We start from the raw sequence: 21,386 nt of genomic DNA, 5'->3' as shown, positions 1-21,386 counted from the left end.
TCATGGGCAGCCATCCAAGCTTCTCCTCTGTTTAATGGGGAGAAACAGGCACCTCAAGAGGAAATCTACCTAACCCTAAGAAAGGTATCTGTTACAGGTGGGATAAGTCACCATATGGAATGCTCAGATCTCTTCAGCAGTTGTTGTGAGAACCTAGATGACCAAGTTTTGGTGGTTAAGAATAAATGAGATCCATTCCACCTCCTTTTCTCTAGCTTGTTCTGGTAAATGGTGGCTCCCTGCAAAGGTACCATTGTTTGGTTGCAGGATTTAAACATGCAATTAACTGCATGCTCTTTCTGTAGTAAACAAGTTTGGAATCTTCTGAATATTTTAATATGTTTATAATTGTCACCTGTGAAATGATAACTTACTGTGAAGCAATACTATTTTGTGGAACATACCTTTAAAAAGGTGTTTTCAGTTGAGAATGACATGAATAAATTGCTGTCCTCTTAAAGCATTGTGAAAGTTACCTTACTTCAATATCAAATAGAATGCTTCAGAAATGCTTCCCACTCAGAGCTTCCTTTTTCAACTTAGAGTATCATTATTTAATATTCAGAGATATTTAATTTGAAGATCTGCTGCTGCTTTAAAAAGACTTACTATCTTTAATAATACAGTTGTGGATATTCCTTTTATGTTGTATATAGGAGAGGCAAGCTGTTGAAAGAATGATTAAGAAAGTTTATAAACCTCAGCAGAGTAATGCTAACTCCCTTGGAGTCAGTGACAGGACTCTGTGTCTTCTATGGCAATACCAAGAAAAAAAATGCCACCTTTCTGTCAAGTTGCAAGGCAAAAACTGAAACATAGGCCCAGTTTTCTAAATAAATCTATTTAAATAAAGTCTGAATTAGAATCCAATCAACATGGGTGGGTTTTTTTCTTGAGAAGCAATTTTTGTTTCTGTTTCTTTCTTTAGCCAGCAATGTTGAAGTGCTCATGTCTGGAAATGTTCGCTGCTACAACATTATAGTGGAAATGATGAAAAGTTTCCCCAATAGTGAAACAGTTCAGGAAGTGAGTTGCTGTTTGTTGCATAAGCTTACATTGGGTAAGTTCACAAAGTTGTTTATGGTTAGCTTACTCTGACTCTGTAAGAGTTGGAGTTAACTGACAGCAAGCGTTACAGGCAACAAGAGAACTACTATTCCAGTTAATCCTCAGGGTGGTGTATAGCTCCATGTCTTTAATGATGTAAACATACTGAGGTAACACTGGCCACAGTCAATATGGTATCCTTTCATGTTAAACATTAGTAACAATGACAGAAGCTGCCGTAAAAGATTAGAGCGGGGAAAAAAATGAGACAAAAGTGTGGGAGAAACACAAGATGAGAATGGGAGATCAATAGATCCCATTCTATATAAAGTTCCTATAAGAAAGCAAGAAAATTCCTTATAGATTTCTTTTTTGAAGTGGCAATGCTGAATGTGTGAGAAACAACTGGAGCTACAGAATTACCTAGGAGGGATTCTCCAAGACTCTGTTTTTTCTCCTTGCAGTGCATTTGCCTTCAGAGACCTATGCTGCATTCCTGCCCAGCTATGGTGCCTGTTTTGGGACTCCCTATGCTGCAGCAGTGAAAGAACCACTGGTTCCTAGACTTCCCTTGACTTGGGCAAAAGTACTTTGGTTGTCTAGGCTTACATGGGCTAGTGTCACATCAAGAGAAATGATGGCAATGTCAAAAAGGGATTTGTTGTGCCTCTTAGCAGCTCTGTCCTCTCTCTTGCCACTTTAATAAGCTGATCTGAGCAGTTCCCAAGGACCACATAATAGGAAGGTCAAATGAAAATAAATGTTTTTCTACCTGCTGCATACAAAACCACTGTGAGTAGCTGCCTGAGCAGCCCCCACTCCATGGCAGGCTCTTCTTCATCAAGGACTTGGCCAAGGTTTTTCTCATGAGTTAGGCTTCCCAATTCTTGCAGGTGGTGGCCTGAAGCTACTGCAGATGCTGGTACCACTGCATGGCTCCCCTTAATCAAGTCAGTCCCATCCTTTCACCATGTGTTTCTGCTTCTTCATGCAGATATTATAGAAAATACAGATCAAATTTAAGTGCAACGCAGAGCAACTTCCAGTTCCCCTTCAGAAAGCCAAATAAAAATTTCAAGAAAATGTGGTGGTCGCTGAGGTAGTATTTGCAGTCTTTTGGCAAAAGGTGATGTTACCCTTGAATGTTTTCCTGTGCAATGCTAACTGAAGATGGGCAGGGAAACCAAGCACTTGTGGGGACACAGCAACTCTGTTGACATGCTTTGATCTTACCCTAAGCCCAGCCAGCCTGGTTTCAGTCACACGTTTGTTGTGTGTGTATGCTGACCAACAAGTAAAGCAGCCACAAGATCCATTTCTTCATTCAGCATAACAGATGCCCTTCATCTTAATAAGGAGCCACTTCAGGAGACTTATGGGAAGAGTTGTCCACAGCACCACACAGTTAGGGAAACAGATGTGAAATTGATAGGTGCTCCTGGAAATAGTCTGGAAGATTTCCATATAGCTGATGTGGCTTCCAGAATTATTCTTATGGACACTGTGTTCCAACCCATGTTAACTGGCAGTGGAATGGTAAAGTCAGCATCTACTAACTTCCAAAATCACCATCATGCATTCTTGCTAATCTGGTAATGACTACCCTAGATTTAATTGACCAATACCTGTTTGGCCAGCCACAAGTCCAATGTAATAACTTATCACATAGCCTAAGATTATTAATTTTGTGAGGTAAGTAACATATTTACACGAACATACCATTTCCATTAAAGTACGGCAAGAAACAGCAGTGCTGGTATAACATGACCACACTACTACAGGGTAAGAAGAAGAATACTGTTTCCAGTTGCACTGGTAATAGGTGTTAAGGACAGGGTTTTTAGAATGATGAATCTGGAAAGGACTTGCCTTAAAGTCTGTTCTTAAGAATTCTGTTAACTTGGTCTAATTGAACTGAACCATAAAACATTGGGAGACGTACTTATCTTCTGGTGAAAAAACTAAACATTGAAGGTAGTCAGCACCTATAGGACTCAGGACCAGAACTGAGGGAAAGAAATGAGGTTTGCTTGTCTTCAGTATGTAATTGTAGTTTTGATTCTCAAATATGGGAAACTTCTTAATTTTGTACCTCATCTGAAGGGTTTAAGAAACATTGATACAGATTTTAATCTGACCTGTCACATTGCTAGTGTGATTCTCATTTTTACTAATCAAGAGTTAAACAAAATTTAATATCAAAATAGAAACCATAGCTATCAAACTATGTTTTACAAAGTGAGCATTGCTGTAGTATTTTATGCATGATATTTGTTTTTACAACAAACAGGGAAGTTATTTTCATTTGCTTGCTTTTTGTGGAATTCCTTTTATTCAACCTGTAATATAAAATAAATATAAATACTGTATTGTAGGCTATAAAATAGCCTATAATAAAAGTTATGCTTTAAATATATTTATCACCAAAAGGTAGTTTTTTCTACTATTCCAGAATGTATGTATTCTGTATTTATAATGCTGACCTTGATCTATTTAATGAGGGCAAAACCAGAGAGCAAACCAGGGTTAAACCAATTGCTTGATAGGATAAATCAAATCATTGCAGGAATTCAAGACCAGGACTGTATTTGCTTCCTGGCAGGAAGTCTGCAAGTGATACACTGACGGTTTTTTTTCTTGTTTTGATGACAATGTGCACTCATTTTGCATTAAACCTCAGTCTTTCATAAAAAAACACAAAGAACCTAGATCCCAGCTGTTTTTTATCCTTGACCTCTTCTTTCCACAAATAAAACACTGTTGTGTCAAGCCCTCTAACAAGAAATCCATTGTTTGCTACAAAGTTTGTGCATTGTGTGCTGAGAAATTTATGTTAAATGCATGTAAAGCCCTAGATATGTGTTTATATTTATTTAATATCTCATGTATTTTCAGGAAATTTTTTCAATATCCTTGTATTACATAAAGTTCCAGAAGTCATTGTGAAGGCTGCTAAAACATATCCTGAAAATGCAAAGTTACAAGCTGCAGCTCTCAGTTGTTTAGCTCTTTTAAGTGAGTAAATCTCTTCCTAAATACATAAATATATTATTTCATTTATCTGTCCACTGTTAATTTTTTTATAGTGGTAATTTCCTATAATGATTTTGAACTCCATTTCTTTAACATGAAAGCCTCAGGCAGCATAGCTTTGACAGAGCTAGATTTCCTACATGCTTACAGTTCGTTGTTTTACTATGACATGGCTGTGTTCGCATCATATGTCCAGCATCTTCACAGTGTTCAGAGCTGGTAAGTTATGTTGACAGATCTTAACAAAGCAACCTGTTTGTTCCTAGGCAAATATTGGATAATCCCTACTTAACATAAGATCTCTAGAGATAACAACGCTAATTTCATGCTGTGTTTGCCATGTGTGACAATACTCATTACATTGTGGCAGCTGATAGCAACACCAAATCAATGCTTGTGCTTGAGTTCTGAAAGCAATTAAAAAATTTAAACTTTTCCTTGAGTACATTCCAGGTATTATTTTGAAATGGAAGTTAGTTTAGTTAGTTGCAAAAAGCTAAGAATCTGATCCTCTTTGTCTTTGAGCAATTGTTCCATACAAAAGTCAGTAGAGATGCTGTTTAAGAGTCCCCAGAATAGCAAAGATTAGAAATCAGTACATACTCCAGTAAGCCTCAGATATTATGGTCGCTGTTGATACTTTTTTTTTTTCCTTAAATGCTGAAAAATCACAGGTATAAAATTATTTCTTTTAAATTCTGTTGCACTTTCTAGGACCAGATATTTCTCTTTTAGCAACTGCAATTTGCATTTCATTTTTTAATGGCACTGCTTCAGAATTTAGATGGTTCTGTGGTAAGTGGTTACATTATATTTTATGTCTGTGGTATTCTGTATATAAACACACAACAAAAAAAAAGCATGTGCAGGTCTTTTCAGAGCCTGAGCATTGACTGATCTGTAACTATGTACCTAATTTACTGCACTATAATTAATTTTTTTAGTCCCTTTATAACCTTAAAGACATTTTTCAAATCTGTTGTAGAGTTTATGTCAAAAGACTTCTCATTTCCCAGAAAAGGCTAATCCTCCTGCTGGTTTTCGCACATAGGCAGCGTGAGCACCTCCATGACTACAGGAAGGTTAAGATATAAGTGTTTTGTTTTCACAACAAGAATTTATTGTAAATATTTTTTTTATTTCAAGCTGAAACAATATTCTTAAACCAAGACTTAGAGGAAAGAAAAGAAGAGGAGGAGGAAGAAAAATTATGCTGGTTGGAAGCATGTTACAGAGCATTAGAACTGCACCGAAGAAACACAGATGTGCTGGTGAGAATTTCTGGATGATGGGGCTGTGGAGAGACTGCATTATGCATTAAATAAAATGTTTAGCAACATCACTTTCTCCTATATATCCTCAGGCAAACAAGGCCTTAAGGACTGGATTAGATTTAGAATAAATCTTACCTTTCTTGCCTTTCTTATCTTTGTTCACCTCAACTGGTTTCAGTTACTCCTTTGGATCAACTGTAGGTAGTTAAGATGAGACTTGTTACCTGAAACTTTGGCCATCCAAAGTTTGTTGTTTACGTAGCTCTTCTGAATACAGCAGCAAAACACAAGCCCATCAACAGAAGAATTAATCTCAGCCTAAAATAGGTATCAAAATGCAAATCAAATAATGAGATTGTGGCAAATGTTTGTAACTCAGGCCTATCCCAGCTGTAAAGAATGTGGCAGTCCACATCTTGTTGTATTTCTACATAAGGCACCTTGTACCTTTGTCATAGACTGAAAAACAAACTATTTAAATTTTTTTCATATATTTTTGATATTCTAAAAGCATATTTTCGTAATCCTTTGTCTCCTCTTGGTTTATATTTAGGAGGCTGCATGCTGGGCTTTGAAAAATCTGTTTCTGTATCAACGCAACCTTCATGAGAAGATTGGAGATGGAGATAATCAGTCAGTGTTAATATCTTGAACTGTATTTTTGGAAATGAAAAAAACGAAAGCCTGCTATTAGGCCATTTGGGGTCTCATGTTTCAATTATTTTTATTTTTATTTCTTGTTTTCTAATATATGATGAAATGCGTGGTGATCAACAACACTTGGGAAAGTTTCTTGAAAAGTGTGCTAACCTTGACTCAGGCAAAATTGCTAGTGTTTTAATACAAGGTCAGAACACAGTCTAATAAAGCTAATTTTTATAGTTCAAAAGGAATTTCTTCTTCAGTTGCAACAAGGATAGAGAGAGGACTAAAGAATTTAAGAGTAGAGAAAATGGAGAAGATTAAGATATCTAGTATGTAAGAAGTATGGAAAAGCAGTGCTCATTTTCCCACAAATCAGATGAAAGGGCATAGTTGGGGGGGGGGGGGGTGAGGGTGCTGCCTCATATTAGAAGCCAAGTACAATCATCTGAAGATTTAATAATGTCGCTCAATACCTTTTTAGGAGACTGAACTACAGATATGAAGTAACTGCTGTAATGTGGTCAATGTGCAGTGATTTGTTTCTCTCTGTGAAAGGTTCCCAATAGACAGAGCAGTGATGCTGTCCATGCTGATGCACTCATCTTCAAAAGAAGTGTTTCAGGCAGCTGCTAGTACCTTGGCAATTTTGTCACAACAAAATGGTAAGGGAATTTAATTATCTTTACTTTCTAATTCAGCAGAAAGTTAGTGTGCTGTTGTATGAATACAATATTCCCTGTGACTAGAATATTATGCAGTTGTGTTTAGTAGGAAGTTTATTCCTTGCTTTGAAAAAGCTATTGTTGGCTAATATCAAAGAGAGTATGTGGAAGTAAAGAGCTCTTTGCTAGTTTATGTGTTGCAATTTCTATTTTTTGGAGCAGGAGACATGAAAAGACTGCATTCTTTTTGTATGCTTGTTTATCACATGTTTGAATTTCATCAAGAGCAGCATTTGTTGAAAATCATGTGAGTAAGGATTACAGCCCAACAAACACCATTTTCTTGCTTAACACAGAGTATTTGAGCAGTCCTGTTTGCTTCAGTGAATCAAATCACTTATAGAAAGTTAAGCACGTGCATAACAGTTTTCAAGATTGCTTTAGTCCTGATTGTGTCCCTAACATGGTTTCCTAACTTCGATTTGCAGACCCCCTCAAAATTTTCCAGTGGAGATGTGGACCCCTGGGTAGAGTATTTAAGCCTACTGACAGTTGGCCTGCTTTTATAAGATAACTTTCCTAGAACCATTTGAAATGGTGGTTTGTAGGCTGCACGTTGAAAACCACTGGCTAGATAGGAAGATAAAGACTAGCAGTTAATTATCATTCTCTAGGTGAGAAAGCATTGTTTTATCACTAGGTTACTGAGCCATCCAAGTACATAAAACCTAACAATGAAAAGATTTTATAGTTATTTATGAGATAAATATATATCTAGATCAAGAAATAGATCTCATAAATGTATGCATACTGTTATATATTATACCAGGTATTTTCATAACATGTTTCTGACAAGTGGGCCTCTGATTCCATTTGGAAATCTAAAGCAAATTTTTATTTTTTCTTTTTTTTCTCCCTAAATGAATGTGCTTACACCAGAAATGATAGACATAAAGCAGCTTAGTAAAACCCTCTGGCACAATGCTTGAATATTGCTTGAATTAACCATTTGAAATGGAGGTACTGAACTGGGAATGACAAGAATTGGTGGTAGTTATCATGATAATGTAGAATATTTTTATGGTGTTCTGAGCTGTATTGGTTACATTATAGCTACAACATGTGCTTGGGTGCTTGAATTTTAAAAAAATGAATTAACAAAGTAAATAGAATGAATAAATATAATATAATTTTTGAAGCCTTATTTTGGAAGTTAGAAGGTTTTTTGAAAGTTTTAAATTCTAGCTTTTCTACATGATCACAGAGTGCAATTAAAAGGAAAAATTGTTTAAGAATAAACATTTTTGAAAATGAAAGTAAAGCTGTATGTTCTCCTTCCCTTAAGGTAACTTAATATAAGTAAAAATAGCAGATGTATTTAAACATATTAGGCATTCTGGAATTATAATGCTTTTGATTAAGCTATGCAAACAGAAGTCAGCTTCAGCTGAAATTGTTTCCCATGCTAATTTATACTTTTATGATGTGTGTGTTTGGTGAGGAAAAAAATCGTAAAAAGTGGGAAAAAAAGTTAGCAGTTCTGTTGGTTTTGAGACCTATACATAAAGAGAGAGAGATTTACTTATGGAATGCTTACTATTTTGTGTTGCAGTAAATATTAGGAAGACACTTTTGGCTAAAGGAATACATATGAATGTTTTGGATATAATGAGGAAACATCCACATTCTCCTGAAGTGGCTGAAAGTGCCTGCAGAATTCTGAATCATGTTTTCGAAGGAAGGTAATATGCTTAGAAATACGTGGCCACTTCCAAAGTGAAGGTTTCTGAGATTCAGTGCTGTAAGTGATTATATTTAAATTATTGACTGTTTCACTCATATTAAAATTGACCACAGGCTAACAGCCCCATTCAAGACATTGAATTTTTTGAGCCCTGTAGTCAAATGCCCAGGTGGATATATGTAGGGAGCTGCATGTTGTTCCCTTCGTGGTTCTTGAGCAGTGAGGTTTGAATAGATTATTGCTAGATGGTTTCCCCTCCTGTTAGCCACACTGAATTCCTTTGAGAGCTAAGAAATTTCCCACAATATTAACTCTGGTTATTGAAATAACATTGTGTTAATATTACTTTTGTGTTGGCTTTTGCAAATGCTCTAGAACATGACTGGAAAATCAAATTTGTGACTCATAAGTAGTGGTATACAGGGTGGGAACGTGATTCCAAGTTTTTCCAGCCTTCCCTGAAAGCTTTGTATATGCTAAGCTGTCTGTGAAGAAATGACAGACTCAAGATACAGTCACAGAATTTCGTATGAATAATTTCATTTTATAAAGAAGAAAATCTCAAAACTTCCATAAATGTTCACAGGAATAAAAAGTATTATAAAATGAAAGAATAAAATAACCTTAAAAGTGAATTAGTGGCCTTTGGCTACTGCCATTTCTAGGAATGCTGATGACATTGAGATTTATTTTTTTTTCTTCAAGATTAGAACCTAACCTGACTGATATTTTTCTGTTTATTCTACAAATATCTGACAATTCATCAGTATTTTATGACAGTTGCGGAGCACTAAATTAAGGAAGATGTTTCTTTTCACATATCTGGATTGGTATCAAAGTGAAATATATGAATCCACCACTCACCCTGAGTGAAATACTATATTCTCTGTGTATCACTGTTTTGGACTGGATTGCAAATTACCTCTCAGTAGTCTAGAATGGAATTAGTTACATAGGCTGGATTCATGGAATGGCACAAAAATAATGTATTTGCTATGATGAAGAAAAGTACCATAGTTTAACTTATATTTTGTAGCTCACACAAGATTTACAGTGTTCTAAAGAGTTATCACACAGTGTGATTAAGGAAGCAAATACATGTAAAATTTAGAAATGCATTCTTTTTATTTATTTTGTAAACAATATTTTCAGTTTCCCTCATCTGGATATAATGACAGTAGCTGTATCAGAAGTTGTAAAAGCCATGAGGAAACATGAAAAATCACTCTCTCTACAACTGGAAGCACTTCGAGTCCTTTTACACTTTATGATGCCCGGTAAGTCATCCAAAAATATAATTGGTGTGGCATCATACAGCAAATCAGAGAATAGAATTACATAGCTGGGTTTTAGTCTTTCTTATCTAATGAGACAGCCTTTAATGGGACTTCAAAAGATTTACTGGAGTTCTGTACATAGCAGAGAGCAGCTGTAACTCTTCAAGAACATACAAGATGGAGGAAAACTTTTGAGGTATTGAAGGTAACAGACCAAAATTATCATTGCTGATTTCCCCTTGATTTCATCAGTGAAGAGTTAGCTCCATTACTTCTAAGGAATCAAGGGAATGAGTGTGGAGCTATCACTGTGATTGTGTATTTTCGTTATAGATACCCTTTAAGTGAGAGCAAATGGTGATACTGACATCAACATTATTGTACCCCAAAATGCAATTGTTTTAATAGTATCTCTTGGAAGGAACATAAAAATTGGACTTCTGACACCAAAAAATAAAGACAGTGATTTAAATACATGAAATATACTATTATATACTACTTTCTACAGAAAAGGAGAAGCCAAACTGATTAGCTTAGAAATTCCTTTAAAAAAAAAAACTCGTTAAAGGCAATCTACTGTGGGAAAAATATGTTCTTTGTTAGTTCTATACCTTTAATAGAATTTGGGGAAAGTTTGAACTCTTCTTACCTGTTTACTGCTGTATATCCTGTTTCTTTCCTCTGATATTAAGTATGAGAGTGCAGACATGGGCTACTGATTTTTTTTCCAGAGGAACTTTTTGCAAGTATCTCTCAGCAGTTTTAGTTGAACATTTACAAAACCAGTAACTCTGAAACTAGTAACTTGGCTAATATGCAGACTGATTGCAGGTTTTCAGTTTCCTTCTGTTTCTAGAATTATAATCCTAATACTTTCCTTTCTTTTCAATAAACAGCAGGATTAACACTTGACATACATATTCTAACATGTAGGCAAGGCACTTTTTTTGCCAGTATCATGAAAGGGAGGCCCTTCTAAAGTATAGTCAAACAAAGAGAGTGCCAACTCGATGTTGGAACTTGCAGGTTAAATAGGGAATAAAAAGTAATTCATGGGGAAAATAGTAATTGGAACAAATACGAATGCTGAAGTGACTTTTAAAGGATTTCTGGGTACTTTCTGTAGTGCCACTTGACTGCAAGTGCCAATAGCTACAATAAGGGTAAATCTGAAAGACCTTTCTCAGTTCCTTTATTTGTACTCACCTTCCACTTAACGTCATCTGTGCATAAAATTTGGCCTATTATGTGCTGCCAAGTGAGAAAGGGCAACTAGTTTATAGCTTCTCTATAGTGTCTCCGTTCCAGAAGGAAGAGGCATTCTGAAGTAGGTATCAGGAACACTGAGAAACCCAGTAACTCAAAAAAGTAATATATTGCAATGTACCTTAGGCAAAATTCTTTGGCATGATTTTGCGTTTTCACAGTAAGCAGTGAGCAAACACATGCTGAAATCGTCATTTCAAACACAATGTACTTGTACCACAATGTAAATCTGGAGGGACTCCAGTCTCTGTAACTACAGCGTTCTGAAAATGTCATAAGATCTGAGATATGCCCTCTGAGTCACCTGTGTGTTCAATTTGATTGTTATATTGGGTTAATAATATTGGGTTAATACTGGGGAGAATATTAAATCTGCTCTTCTGAGGAAGGCTGTTTTCCATTGTTCCAGATATGAAGAATGAACACCAGAATGGTTCTTCCAGAGATGTGGGAGATGCTGCCTTTGTACTTACAGTAAAAGTCATTAAAAGCCAGTGTCTGTTGGAGGGAACTCATTCATTGGTGCTTAATGCTTTGAACCGGGTATAGTTAAAGCTTTATTCTAATGGATTTTGTCACTATTTTACACTTGCAATGGTGAATCATTTGTAAGTTTTAGTTCCGCATTGATTTTCCTATTGATTTGATAGAATTAAACTTAACTCCTGAGTTTCATTTATCATTTGGGGTTTCTTCTTACTTTCTTTTCTGGAGTGTATTAAATGATCCTTTATACAATATCTCTAAAGGATATTTATAAAAACAAGACTAATCTTTTTTCAAGCATACAGTTTATTTGTGATTTTTTAATAGACTAGCTTATACATGAAAAGTGTCCTCATACCTACACCTCAGCTACACATAGAACTGAGTGGTTCTTTAATATGGCTTTCATGGATACATATTTGTTTACTTTCAACAGAACAGTGTTTCTCAGTTGTCTCCATTCTTTTCACTGTTCAATTCTATAACTTTTTCCAGCCACTGGAAAACAGAATGATCACAGTGCCTTGAAGGGGAAGCTGGAAAGGGAAAGGCTGAAGGAGACCCAGTCTAAACAAAGGAAACACTGGGCACTTTGCACAGCAAATGAACCTTAAATCCTAGTGATAGGAAATGTTTAACTTCATGGTCTTCAGAAGAATTCCACCTCTACAAGGTTTCCAAGGTTCACATGACCACAATCAAATTGTAGCAATTCACAGTTTTTCAGAAGTCTTTCAACAATTTTAGGCTTGCCAAACACCTTCAGTCAAGGAAATTTTTGCCTCTTAGCAAAAGAGTGCTAGAGTATCTAAAGGACATTTCTTGACCTGAAGATATAGGAGTTAACAAGGGAGGCAAAATAATTTTTACTCAGAATGTATTACAGTCTCCAGTGCTTTGTGACCATCCTGATTGCTCTTTGTGACCCAGCTGATTTGTGTTTTGGGGTACTACAATATCAACCAGAACAGCTAGAAATTAACATTTTAATGAAAAACTAGAGAAGGAATAAGAAGGAACATGGGCATGACTCTACTGAAATAATTTTGCAGATTTGCAAGTCACTGTGACAGCTATGCACACTTTCAGATCTAGGCCTCATCTAGGTTTCCTCCATCTAAAAGTGGGGGAAAATTGGGAAAAATAATCACAAATAACCTATTGAATTGCTATATAACTAAACCCAAAACTTTTAAAATCTTGATGGGGTGTTGTAATAGGTATGTTGCTTCATATCTTTCTCTTTTCATGTTTTTTTCACTTGCCACCATGTTTATCACTTGTGCCAGTTCTGAAAGAACCCCATTTTTGTTCCTTTTTAGCCACAAAGGAAGTACTTTTTCTCACTCTCCTTATCCTAGCAAAATGGTGTGAACTTGTGAATGGTTGTACTGAAACTTTGAGGAAAAAAAGTCCCACTTTCCATTAGAAAACTAGCTAGGGAATATTTTCAGAATCAAAGGTGAAAATCTGGGGAGATTATGAGCAGCTTAAACTGATGGTTGAAATAGAAACCTTTTTGAAATTGTGATTATTGTTATTCATTGTCACATCAGCTGTAATTTCACATACTTTAAGAACAGTCGCTTGTTCTTAAAGAACAACTTTAAGAACAAGCAACTTTTCTGTTGCCGTTGTAAGCAGAACAAACTTGATCTGATTTTATGTTCATTTCTTCATTAGTTTATTGGAAATCCTAGCATTCAGAAGTGTGGATTAAAACTACTTGCTTCTGTAGCTGAGTGCACTGGTGCACTAGAAATTTTAACCCAGCAAGGAGCTACTGACACTGTGCTTCACACCCTACAGATGTATCCAGACGAACAAGGTAGGGAAGGTGTTTTGTTAGTAGAATGTGAATGGTGTAGTAGGAGGGGCTGATTAACCACAGAAGCTGTAATCTATCTATTACACTCTTTAGTACTGGATGTGATGTAGGTTACATGGCAAGAAAAGGCTGCAGTACTGCATAGTCCTCAGGTTCATCCACTTTGTAGTTATGCCTGGCCCTGTAATAGCTTATGCAAATAACTTTCTGGAATATTAGTAATATAACACTACGTAGGTCATGGGTTTATTCCACTCAGAATGTCTGAAAAATCAACATTATTAATCTTTCTTTTTTTCTTCTAGACATACAGTGTTTGGGTTTGAGTCTTCTACACTCTTTGATTACAAGAAAAAGTTTGTGTATTGCAACTATGCATGTCCTATCAACAGTTCTGGTTTCTGCTCTGCGACGATTTAAAGAGGTCACTGAAATCCAGATGCATGTATGTGTTATTTCTGTGTACAAAGATGAAAGTGAGAGGCATAACCTTAGAAAATTATTTTAATGTAGCTATATTTGAAGTATAATTACTTATTTTATTTACTTCATTTTGATTTTATTGCAATTACTAGATTAGTATAAGCCTTTATAATTAAACCAATATGTTTGCCATAGAGATGGTTTTCTTTGAGGCATGTATTCAATCCAGAATATATAAGTGTAGGTTTAGGTGTTTATCTAAGATTTCTGAGATCTGCAAACTAGAACAAATTTCTTAGTCATGGTCCATCATTCAGTCAATCTATAACCATTTAATGAAGTAACCTTTATAATAGTATTAATTGCCCTTCTTTTAAAAGTAATAGAAAATAATTTAGTTCCCAGCCCTGTCACCAGCAATAAGCTTAGCGTAGGAATGCTGTATTTAAGAAGGATATTACTGGAATACTGTGTCAGACTTTGGATCTTCTTCTGAATATGGAAGGAGAGTTCTTCTCTGTCTGCAAACACACATTCAGTCCTCCTTGTGTGAAAGTTCCATTTCCTCTGCTTCAGAAGAAGCTTTCCTTGTTTGTTGCCAGTTTCATTTTTCTAGCGTAATGGAGCTTGTCTGTGAGATCAGCTTCCTGTGAGAGTTTCTGTAATTATGTTTCAGATCAATATGAAAATATCACAAGCACAGCCTCCCTTCTTTACTGCTGTTTTTCCCCCAACGCTTCCAAATTTAGCTTAGCAACCAATGTAAAGAGAAATCAAAATAATGTGGTGGAATAAGGAAGTTGCCTGAAGTGATTTAGTCTCAGTTAGGCTTGGACAGAGTCCGTAATTTAGCCAGTTCACCCTTCTAGGTGAACTTTACTTGCAGAATCATGGGATAATTTTGTATTTGTTTTTAGTTTTTAGGTACACCTGTTAAGGTTTTTCATTTAGCCTATGTATATTTTTCAAATTCAAGGATTACAGAGCAACACATTGGGACAGGGGCTGCACCTTCATCTCATATCCTTAGAAGGAGATTGTTTCATCTGTACATTTTCAGGAAATCACGAGTACATTTGTCAGTGCCAGGCAGGATGTTGTCAGATATTATGGTGCATAATTTGGCTTTTCAAAGTGTCAGTTAATATCTGTTTAGGTGGGCCAGCTAAACAAGCATGAAACTACAGCTATATAAACACAAAGACATCAGGTCTTTCTGCCTTCTCTCCCGATCTTCTCCAATTTGTGAATTATTGCATGTTTAAAAGCAAGAAAAAAAAATAAAGCACATATCTTTTGGTTGAAATTTGATTTTGTTGCACAACCTGTTTTAGAATGACACTTTTTAACACTGTACTTATTTCAGTCTTCTCATTGTGTTCTTAGGGATTTCATACAATCTTGTCAATTCTTGGTTTATCACCTTGTTTTGCAAAGCTGCTGGTACATGAATCATTTGACACAGTCATTTTCCACCAGATGTCTATGTGTTTCACTGACCAGCGAGATCGACAGGTATCTTCTGCCTTTTGACAGCTCCACAGCTGAAAGATTTTGGTGCTTTTTTTGTTCTAACTTTGATTGTTTGTCTTCCCATTCAGTTTCAAAGCCTGTGTTGTAAATGTTTTGCTAAAATAGCTGAAAATGATGATATAAAAAATATGATGCTGGAAAAAGCATGTATTGAGTACAATAGTATTATGGCTGAATGTTTACTTCTACTGGGAGCTGATATTAATAAGAAGACAAAGACAAACTCTTTGATCTATCAGGTAATATATGGAAATATATATAGTTTTATTGCTTTAAAATTTGTGCTTTCTTTTTTCATGGAAACATATATTTGGCAGAACACAGCAGCAATACCCAGTGCAATCTAACTGTGACCTGAGTGGTGTTAACCAGTGCTACTTATGGTGACTTCAGGCTCAGTCTGATGTTCAGTGAAACACCCTTCACTTTATTGAAGCTCATAGGGTCACTGTCAGCAAGAATGTGCCCACGCTGCCAGTTCAGTTCTGATGCAAGTTCACTTTAAAGTCCATGCTTCCTGATTGTTTACCCTGTTCACATGCAAACCTGGGTTCAATCAAGTACTGACTTAGCCTTAGCTTTGGAGAATTTTTGAGAAAGACGACTAAAGCTCAAGCTTTGCAAACTCCCAGTCACTTTTTCAGAACTAATCAGGCACAGATGGCATCAAGCCCATTAGAGCCCAATCCATGAACTGATACTCCAAATTCAGCTCTTTCCAAGCTCTGTGAGGCCGAAATACAGATGGACCAGCAGGCACCACTGTGCATGGATAGGTTTCAGTGTGCTTAGTCCCACTCTGTTCTAGACCTGCAGAGAAGACGTTGCCCAAAACGCCTGCCCTGGAATGGTGGGGTTTTTTTTACTTTGTGTTGTAATTAAAGATGGATATACTCATCAGTTTTTGTGCTGATTTAACTGTTCTGGTTGGAGTTCTGACTTTTTATCGACACAGCTAGAGTAATATAACATCTTGGAATGCCTGCAGTCACACTAGCTGCAAGGAGCTTTATCCAGACAGTGGCCACATCCAGAGCATCAACTATTTGAAATACGTTGGTGTCTTAAATAAGGCCATAGACAAACATCCCATCTGGATTCAGCAATGCCAACAGAGAGGCTGTTCCCACCTGCTTGTAAGGGCTCCTTGCTAAATGTGACTGCCTTTAAAATTTTTTTTGAGAAATGCTGTGTATGAGCACTTCTTGATTTTTCTTCAGTGTCAAATTTTTAAACAGTCTGAGATAACCCTACCAGTACTGCGTGAAATTAATTAGGAAGTGTTCACTCCTGCTGGCAGAGCTGGCTGGGTGATAAAGCATAGCTGGGTTTGAAACCAACCATCCAACCATAGAGTCTTAGGTAGGCAAATCACTGTTAGTGAACCACAGTGGAAATATTGAAGTAACTGGAAGTATTTCTAAAAAATATTTGTAATATTCACAATCAACACTGCTCTGTGTAGCAATGCAGGCTGTGAGATTGGAAGGAGTAAAGCTGACTGAAGTCAGTGGACCTGAGCTCCCTAGCACTGGCCAAGGCTTGACAAGTCTCACCATTGTTGCTTGTTCATCTGATATCCAGATGACATGGCAAAATAACCCCTAAGTGTCTTGTTTTTTCACTGAACAGATAAATAAGTGGAGTTGCCATAGACCACATGCAATAACCAAACTACATAAATTACCATTCATTTTTGCCTGATATTTTGTGCACTCATGGCAGAAATTACAATTACAGAACTCAAGCATTTGTTATATTTTGGGCAAAGACTTCAGTAAAAATGGGAGCTGGTACTCAGATGCCTTAGGCATCTATATGCTCTGAGGGGTAGGGAATTGTGTAGTTGAGAAAGAGACATGATCCTAAAAATACAATGACTCTGAATTTGAGACAAGTCTCTTAATGCAGTCTGAGCTGTTGTTTGAGTGTCTCTCATAAGTTTTTGTAATTGCTTTTCTCTGTTAGGTTTGTGAGAAAGGAAATAATCCTAAATTGGTGGAATTGCTATTAGCCAACGGTGCTAGAGAGCAGGATGTTCGAAGTGCTTTAGCCATCAGTATAAAGAGAGGAGATAGCCAAATCATCAGCTTGCTCTTAAAGAGGCTTAGCCTTGATGTCGCCAACAGCAGTATATGTCTTGGAGGATTTGGTATTGGGAGACTAGAACCTTCCTGGCTCATTCCTTTGTTCCCAGATAAACTTACTCCATTAAGAAAACAAAGTGAGTATATATAGAATTTGCTATACAAAATGTGTTAATATCTCTTGACGGTACTATATAAGTGTTTAAAAGTGTTTTAGATCAAGACCTTCAGTTGAGGATCTCTTCATAGCATTCAGCTGGTTATAGAAAGACTGCCAAACCTTGAAAATAGATCAAGTTATTTCTGTTAATTTTTTTAAAGCTATTTGGATTTCTTGGAGAATATGCTATCTTTTCGGTTTCTTATACATACAGATGCAGGTTCTGCACTGGCAAGAATGGTGCTTAAATTCCAGATGAAGAATATTTCAGAGGATAGATCAAGAGCCTCCTCTGATCTAAACTTCTCTGAAGACGGAGTGGATAAAAACTATGATTGGAATTTCATTTCTGACCCATTAGTGGACAGTGTTTTTCCTTTCAGTGATGATATTGATAGTGAAGGTAATTGTTTTTCTTTTCTTTTTTCTTTTTATAATCCCAATTTAGTGTACCAGGGCTAGACCATAGCCATAAATCAGTTGTTTATTTGTACTTGAGGTAAAACACTTCCCACAAAAAAAAATAGTTTCATCTAAAATTTTGTTTGTGGTGACATTGAAAAGTAGTTTATGATGGGCAAGTATGTGCTTTATTTACAAAATTAGGACCTTTATCCACTTAAAATTAGTTCTTCATGCATTCAGTTTCTTGTAGAGAGAGAGTGGGATTCATCCAACCAATTTTAGATACTGACTGTTTTTATGTCTGTTTATGAGCTATTCTCACATGCTGCCTTTATAGTCTATAGCAAAAAGCAAGTCGTTCAAGAGCACAGTTTGTGTCATCGTGAAGTCAGGTGTATTGTGATCTAGAAATCCCTATTCCCTGGGTTGTCTGTAAATAAAGTGCGCACAACTAAGTCTGGTATAGAGGACTATATTGTTAACAAATAAAGTAGGTGAAACAAGCTCTATCCCAAAGATATCTAATTGATCAGAATATGTAAATTGACAAGTCTATGTTCAGTCCAACATCATTCTTGGTAACCATATCAGGAAATCTGAATGCCTTTAACTTATAAAAAAACAGCATTTCTGTCTACAATATCGATAACTTAATACTAAGAGTAAGTGGCCTTGATTTTCAACATACCTTTTGTTTGTTCAGATGTCACTGTTGTTTTAGAACTGTTGGATACTTAAAATCATCACAGATGAAGAATTTGAATTTGGGAAACAGAGAATCCTAAATAATTTTTTTTGTTCTGTTTTGTTCTTTTCCTTTACATCATTCAACACCATTTTTCGTTTCTGTAGGACTGTAGCACAGGCGTATAATACTGATCGGTACTATTTGTTGTCCCACATAGAAAAGTTATTAAGTCATATGTAAATTATGGTAAAAAAATACAGGTTTTGCTAACAGGAGTGATTTTAGGAGTTTTAAAAGTAGCTTTGAGAAGAGGAACACTAAATGGGTCCAGATAATCCTAAATCACCAAAGCCAGAGTGTCATTTGATGTTTCATTCTCAATAAATGTGAGACTGCAAGTTTATCTATTAAAATACAACCTATTTCTATTTGCAAAAGTTATTTACACTGCAGTAGCACAAAGATGTGTTAAGAAACATGTATAGTTAATGCCAACCTGCTGGAAATTTTAAATGATAAAGCATCAATTTAACAAGCTGCAGGTTGTATTTGGAGCATGTTAAGTTAGTATGGCCCATGTACTCTAAAACATGTTGACAACATTCTTGGCCTATTTCACACACAGTTAACAGGTGAGATCCTGCCAATATTGATGCTTTTGAAATGTATCTCTCCTTTGTATGTCAGCATCTATATTACAGGTGAATTCTGAGCCTCATCTTTACATTTTCTTACTTATTTGTCCTCCTGTGTTACTGTTTTGTACTAGGAAGTGAAGGTTCACTTTTTACAAAAAAGAAGTCCAATTCCATTGCAGTTGCTGACTTATATTGTAGGGAAATGGCATTTCAAAGAGGTTCTCCTACTTTGCCGCGACATTCCTACTCTGTGGTAAGTCAGATCCTTGTTCATTCCAGGCTTCTTATAAGTCCATCTGTGTTGCCTACAGCAAAATTGTTAATAATCAAGTGTTAGGAAAGGTCATGTAACCATATAGGCTTTTGTCTCACTGTTGCCATTTAATATTTCCTTCTATTGCTGTGCAATTACTGTGCTCCAGATCACTGTACAGATGAGAGTTTATTTCAGCAAAAACTTAACGATCAATAAAAAGTACACATTCTTGTGAATTGCTCAAATTTCCGGTCTGATGTTCAAATGCAGATACAGAAACTGTGGGCCTATTCACAAAGACTTAACTACCCCTTAGTGAAGCTGATCTTCAGAGTGCTACTGCAATCAATGAAGAGAGACCGATTCCATAAGCAGACATGAGAGGACAAATTGGTGGAATCAAAGTCAGGTTCCTTTGAAAGAAGCTTGTCTCTTTCCATTGACTGTAAAGGGAAACTGGAGAGACTGGCTTCCCTAGAGAAAGTTATTTTTTGTAATATCCTGCTCCATCCTATCACCCCACCCTAGTGAAAGTCATTTTAGGTTGCCAAAAAATGCACTGCTTCCATTGCACTTTAAATCCACTGTTCTTTCATATTGCATGAATCAGTAAGTTTTATAAAGATGTGACCTATTGTTATTTTTAGTTGAAATGTACAGTTTCTTTGTGTTCCCCCTGGAAGTTCTGATAAAAAGAAACCACAATAAAAAGAAATTATCTGAATTCAGATAATTTCAGATATCTGCATATGTCCATAAATGTTTTTTGTTCGCTTCTGGGATTTTCCAGGGACCTGGCTCAGATTATGAACCATTAATGAAACAAAGAAGAAAATTCTTGCCTTCAGATGAATCCACCAGTAAGTAAACTACAATTTAACATATATAACAGATGTTTCATCCTTAATGCTTTCACAAGCATAGCATGCAAAGATTTTAGTCAGATTATACATTAGTTTACAAAGAGGAGGATAAATTTTGGAAATACTACAGTGGAGTACAAATAATGCATATACAGGGAATTTATTTTTTTTCCTGGGCTTCACAAATATTTTATGTAGAATTAAACAGGCAATGAAATTTCATGAGCGCCCTTATTAGCTTTCAAAAGCTACTTCTGTTGTGCAGTGCATAAGTGTCCATCTCTTCCCTACAGTCTTATAAATTTGTCTCTTAATAGAAGTCTTCATGGATTTGGATCTTAACCAATATCCAAACATTCACTGTCTTGTGCATCTTTACATCCCAAGTTGATTGATCTTAATTTTAATTACGTGATAAATTAAATCATGCTGGTTTTCCCATGTTTTTTGTTTTAATAGAAGGCATCTCAAAATTTTCACCGCATATAAGACCATCAGACAGTCTTTCTTCATTGATCTCAGAGAAAGAATATATTAAATCACTAGATCTTTCATCAAATGAGCTGGAGAACATTGATGCCATCAGCCAGAATAGCTGCTTAACTAGTCATCTGGAACATCTTGAGAAACTGGAGCTCCACCAAAATGCTATTACAAACATTCCAGAACAACTGTGTGAAGTAATTCTGCATAATTTTATGTAATACAAGTTGAGATTAAATAAATTGTTTGTCTCTAACAATGTACCCATAACAATACTACTCATGAATATGGGTGTATATTTTTGCATGCTTCATACATTCACTCAATTTTCATTCAGTGGATTTATGTTCAGCTAGAAATAAAAGTATTTTCGTGGAACTGTTTCAAGTCATTTACTGCAGAGAACTGCTTTAGGACATGTTATATTGAGTAACATAATAATGTAAATGAAACCGAGAACTGCAGGCAATTCTTATCTGTTAAATTTTATGAAACTGAGCTAATGAATTTTGAAGAATGCTTTCTATTTTATTCTGTAATAGAAATATTATGGGTTACATTGGTATGATTGCTATTTTCTGCTATTTA

General features: G+C 35.9%; 1 protein-coding gene across 4 annotated transcripts in view; it reads left to right on the top strand.

Moving 5' to 3' along the window:
* LRRK2 (leucine rich repeat kinase 2) overlaps positions 1 to 21,386 on the top strand; it is a 70,570-nt gene that overhangs the window by 15,106 nt on the left and 34,078 nt on the right. For 3 of the 4 annotated variants that reach the window (XM_030014944.2, XM_041123265.1, XM_041123266.1), the window contains 17 exons: positions 929 to 1,060; positions 3,943 to 4,062; positions 5,227 to 5,351; positions 5,908 to 5,987; positions 6,555 to 6,661; positions 8,274 to 8,403; positions 9,558 to 9,682; positions 11,358 to 11,491; positions 13,118 to 13,262; positions 13,568 to 13,707; positions 15,072 to 15,200; positions 15,287 to 15,457; positions 17,187 to 17,442; positions 17,680 to 17,868; positions 19,328 to 19,449; positions 20,243 to 20,312; positions 20,775 to 20,995. In XM_030014944.2, coding sequence (XP_029870804.1) covers positions 929 to 1,060; positions 3,943 to 4,062; positions 5,227 to 5,351; positions 5,908 to 5,987; positions 6,555 to 6,661; positions 8,274 to 8,403; positions 9,558 to 9,682; positions 11,358 to 11,491; positions 13,118 to 13,262; positions 13,568 to 13,707; positions 15,072 to 15,200; positions 15,287 to 15,457; positions 17,187 to 17,442; positions 17,680 to 17,868; positions 19,328 to 19,449; positions 20,243 to 20,312; positions 20,775 to 20,995 — 2,396 coding nt within the window. Of the gene's footprint in view, positions 1 to 928; positions 1,061 to 3,942; positions 4,063 to 5,226; positions 5,352 to 5,907; positions 5,988 to 6,554; positions 6,662 to 8,273; positions 8,463 to 9,557; positions 9,683 to 11,357; positions 11,492 to 13,117; positions 13,263 to 13,567; positions 13,708 to 15,071; positions 15,201 to 15,286; positions 15,458 to 17,186; positions 17,443 to 17,679; positions 17,869 to 19,327; positions 19,450 to 20,242; positions 20,313 to 20,774; positions 20,996 to 21,386 lie in introns of those variants that run through there. The other variant, XM_030014945.2, reaches the window with a different exon arrangement.

The sequence above is a fragment of the Aquila chrysaetos genome, chromosome 5, assembly GCF_900496995.4.
Source record: "Aquila chrysaetos chrysaetos chromosome 5, bAquChr1.4, whole genome shotgun sequence".
Lineage (NCBI taxonomy): Eukaryota > Metazoa > Chordata > Aves > Accipitriformes > Accipitridae > Aquila > Aquila chrysaetos.
This window is presented reverse-complemented; position numbering and strand designations above follow the sequence as displayed.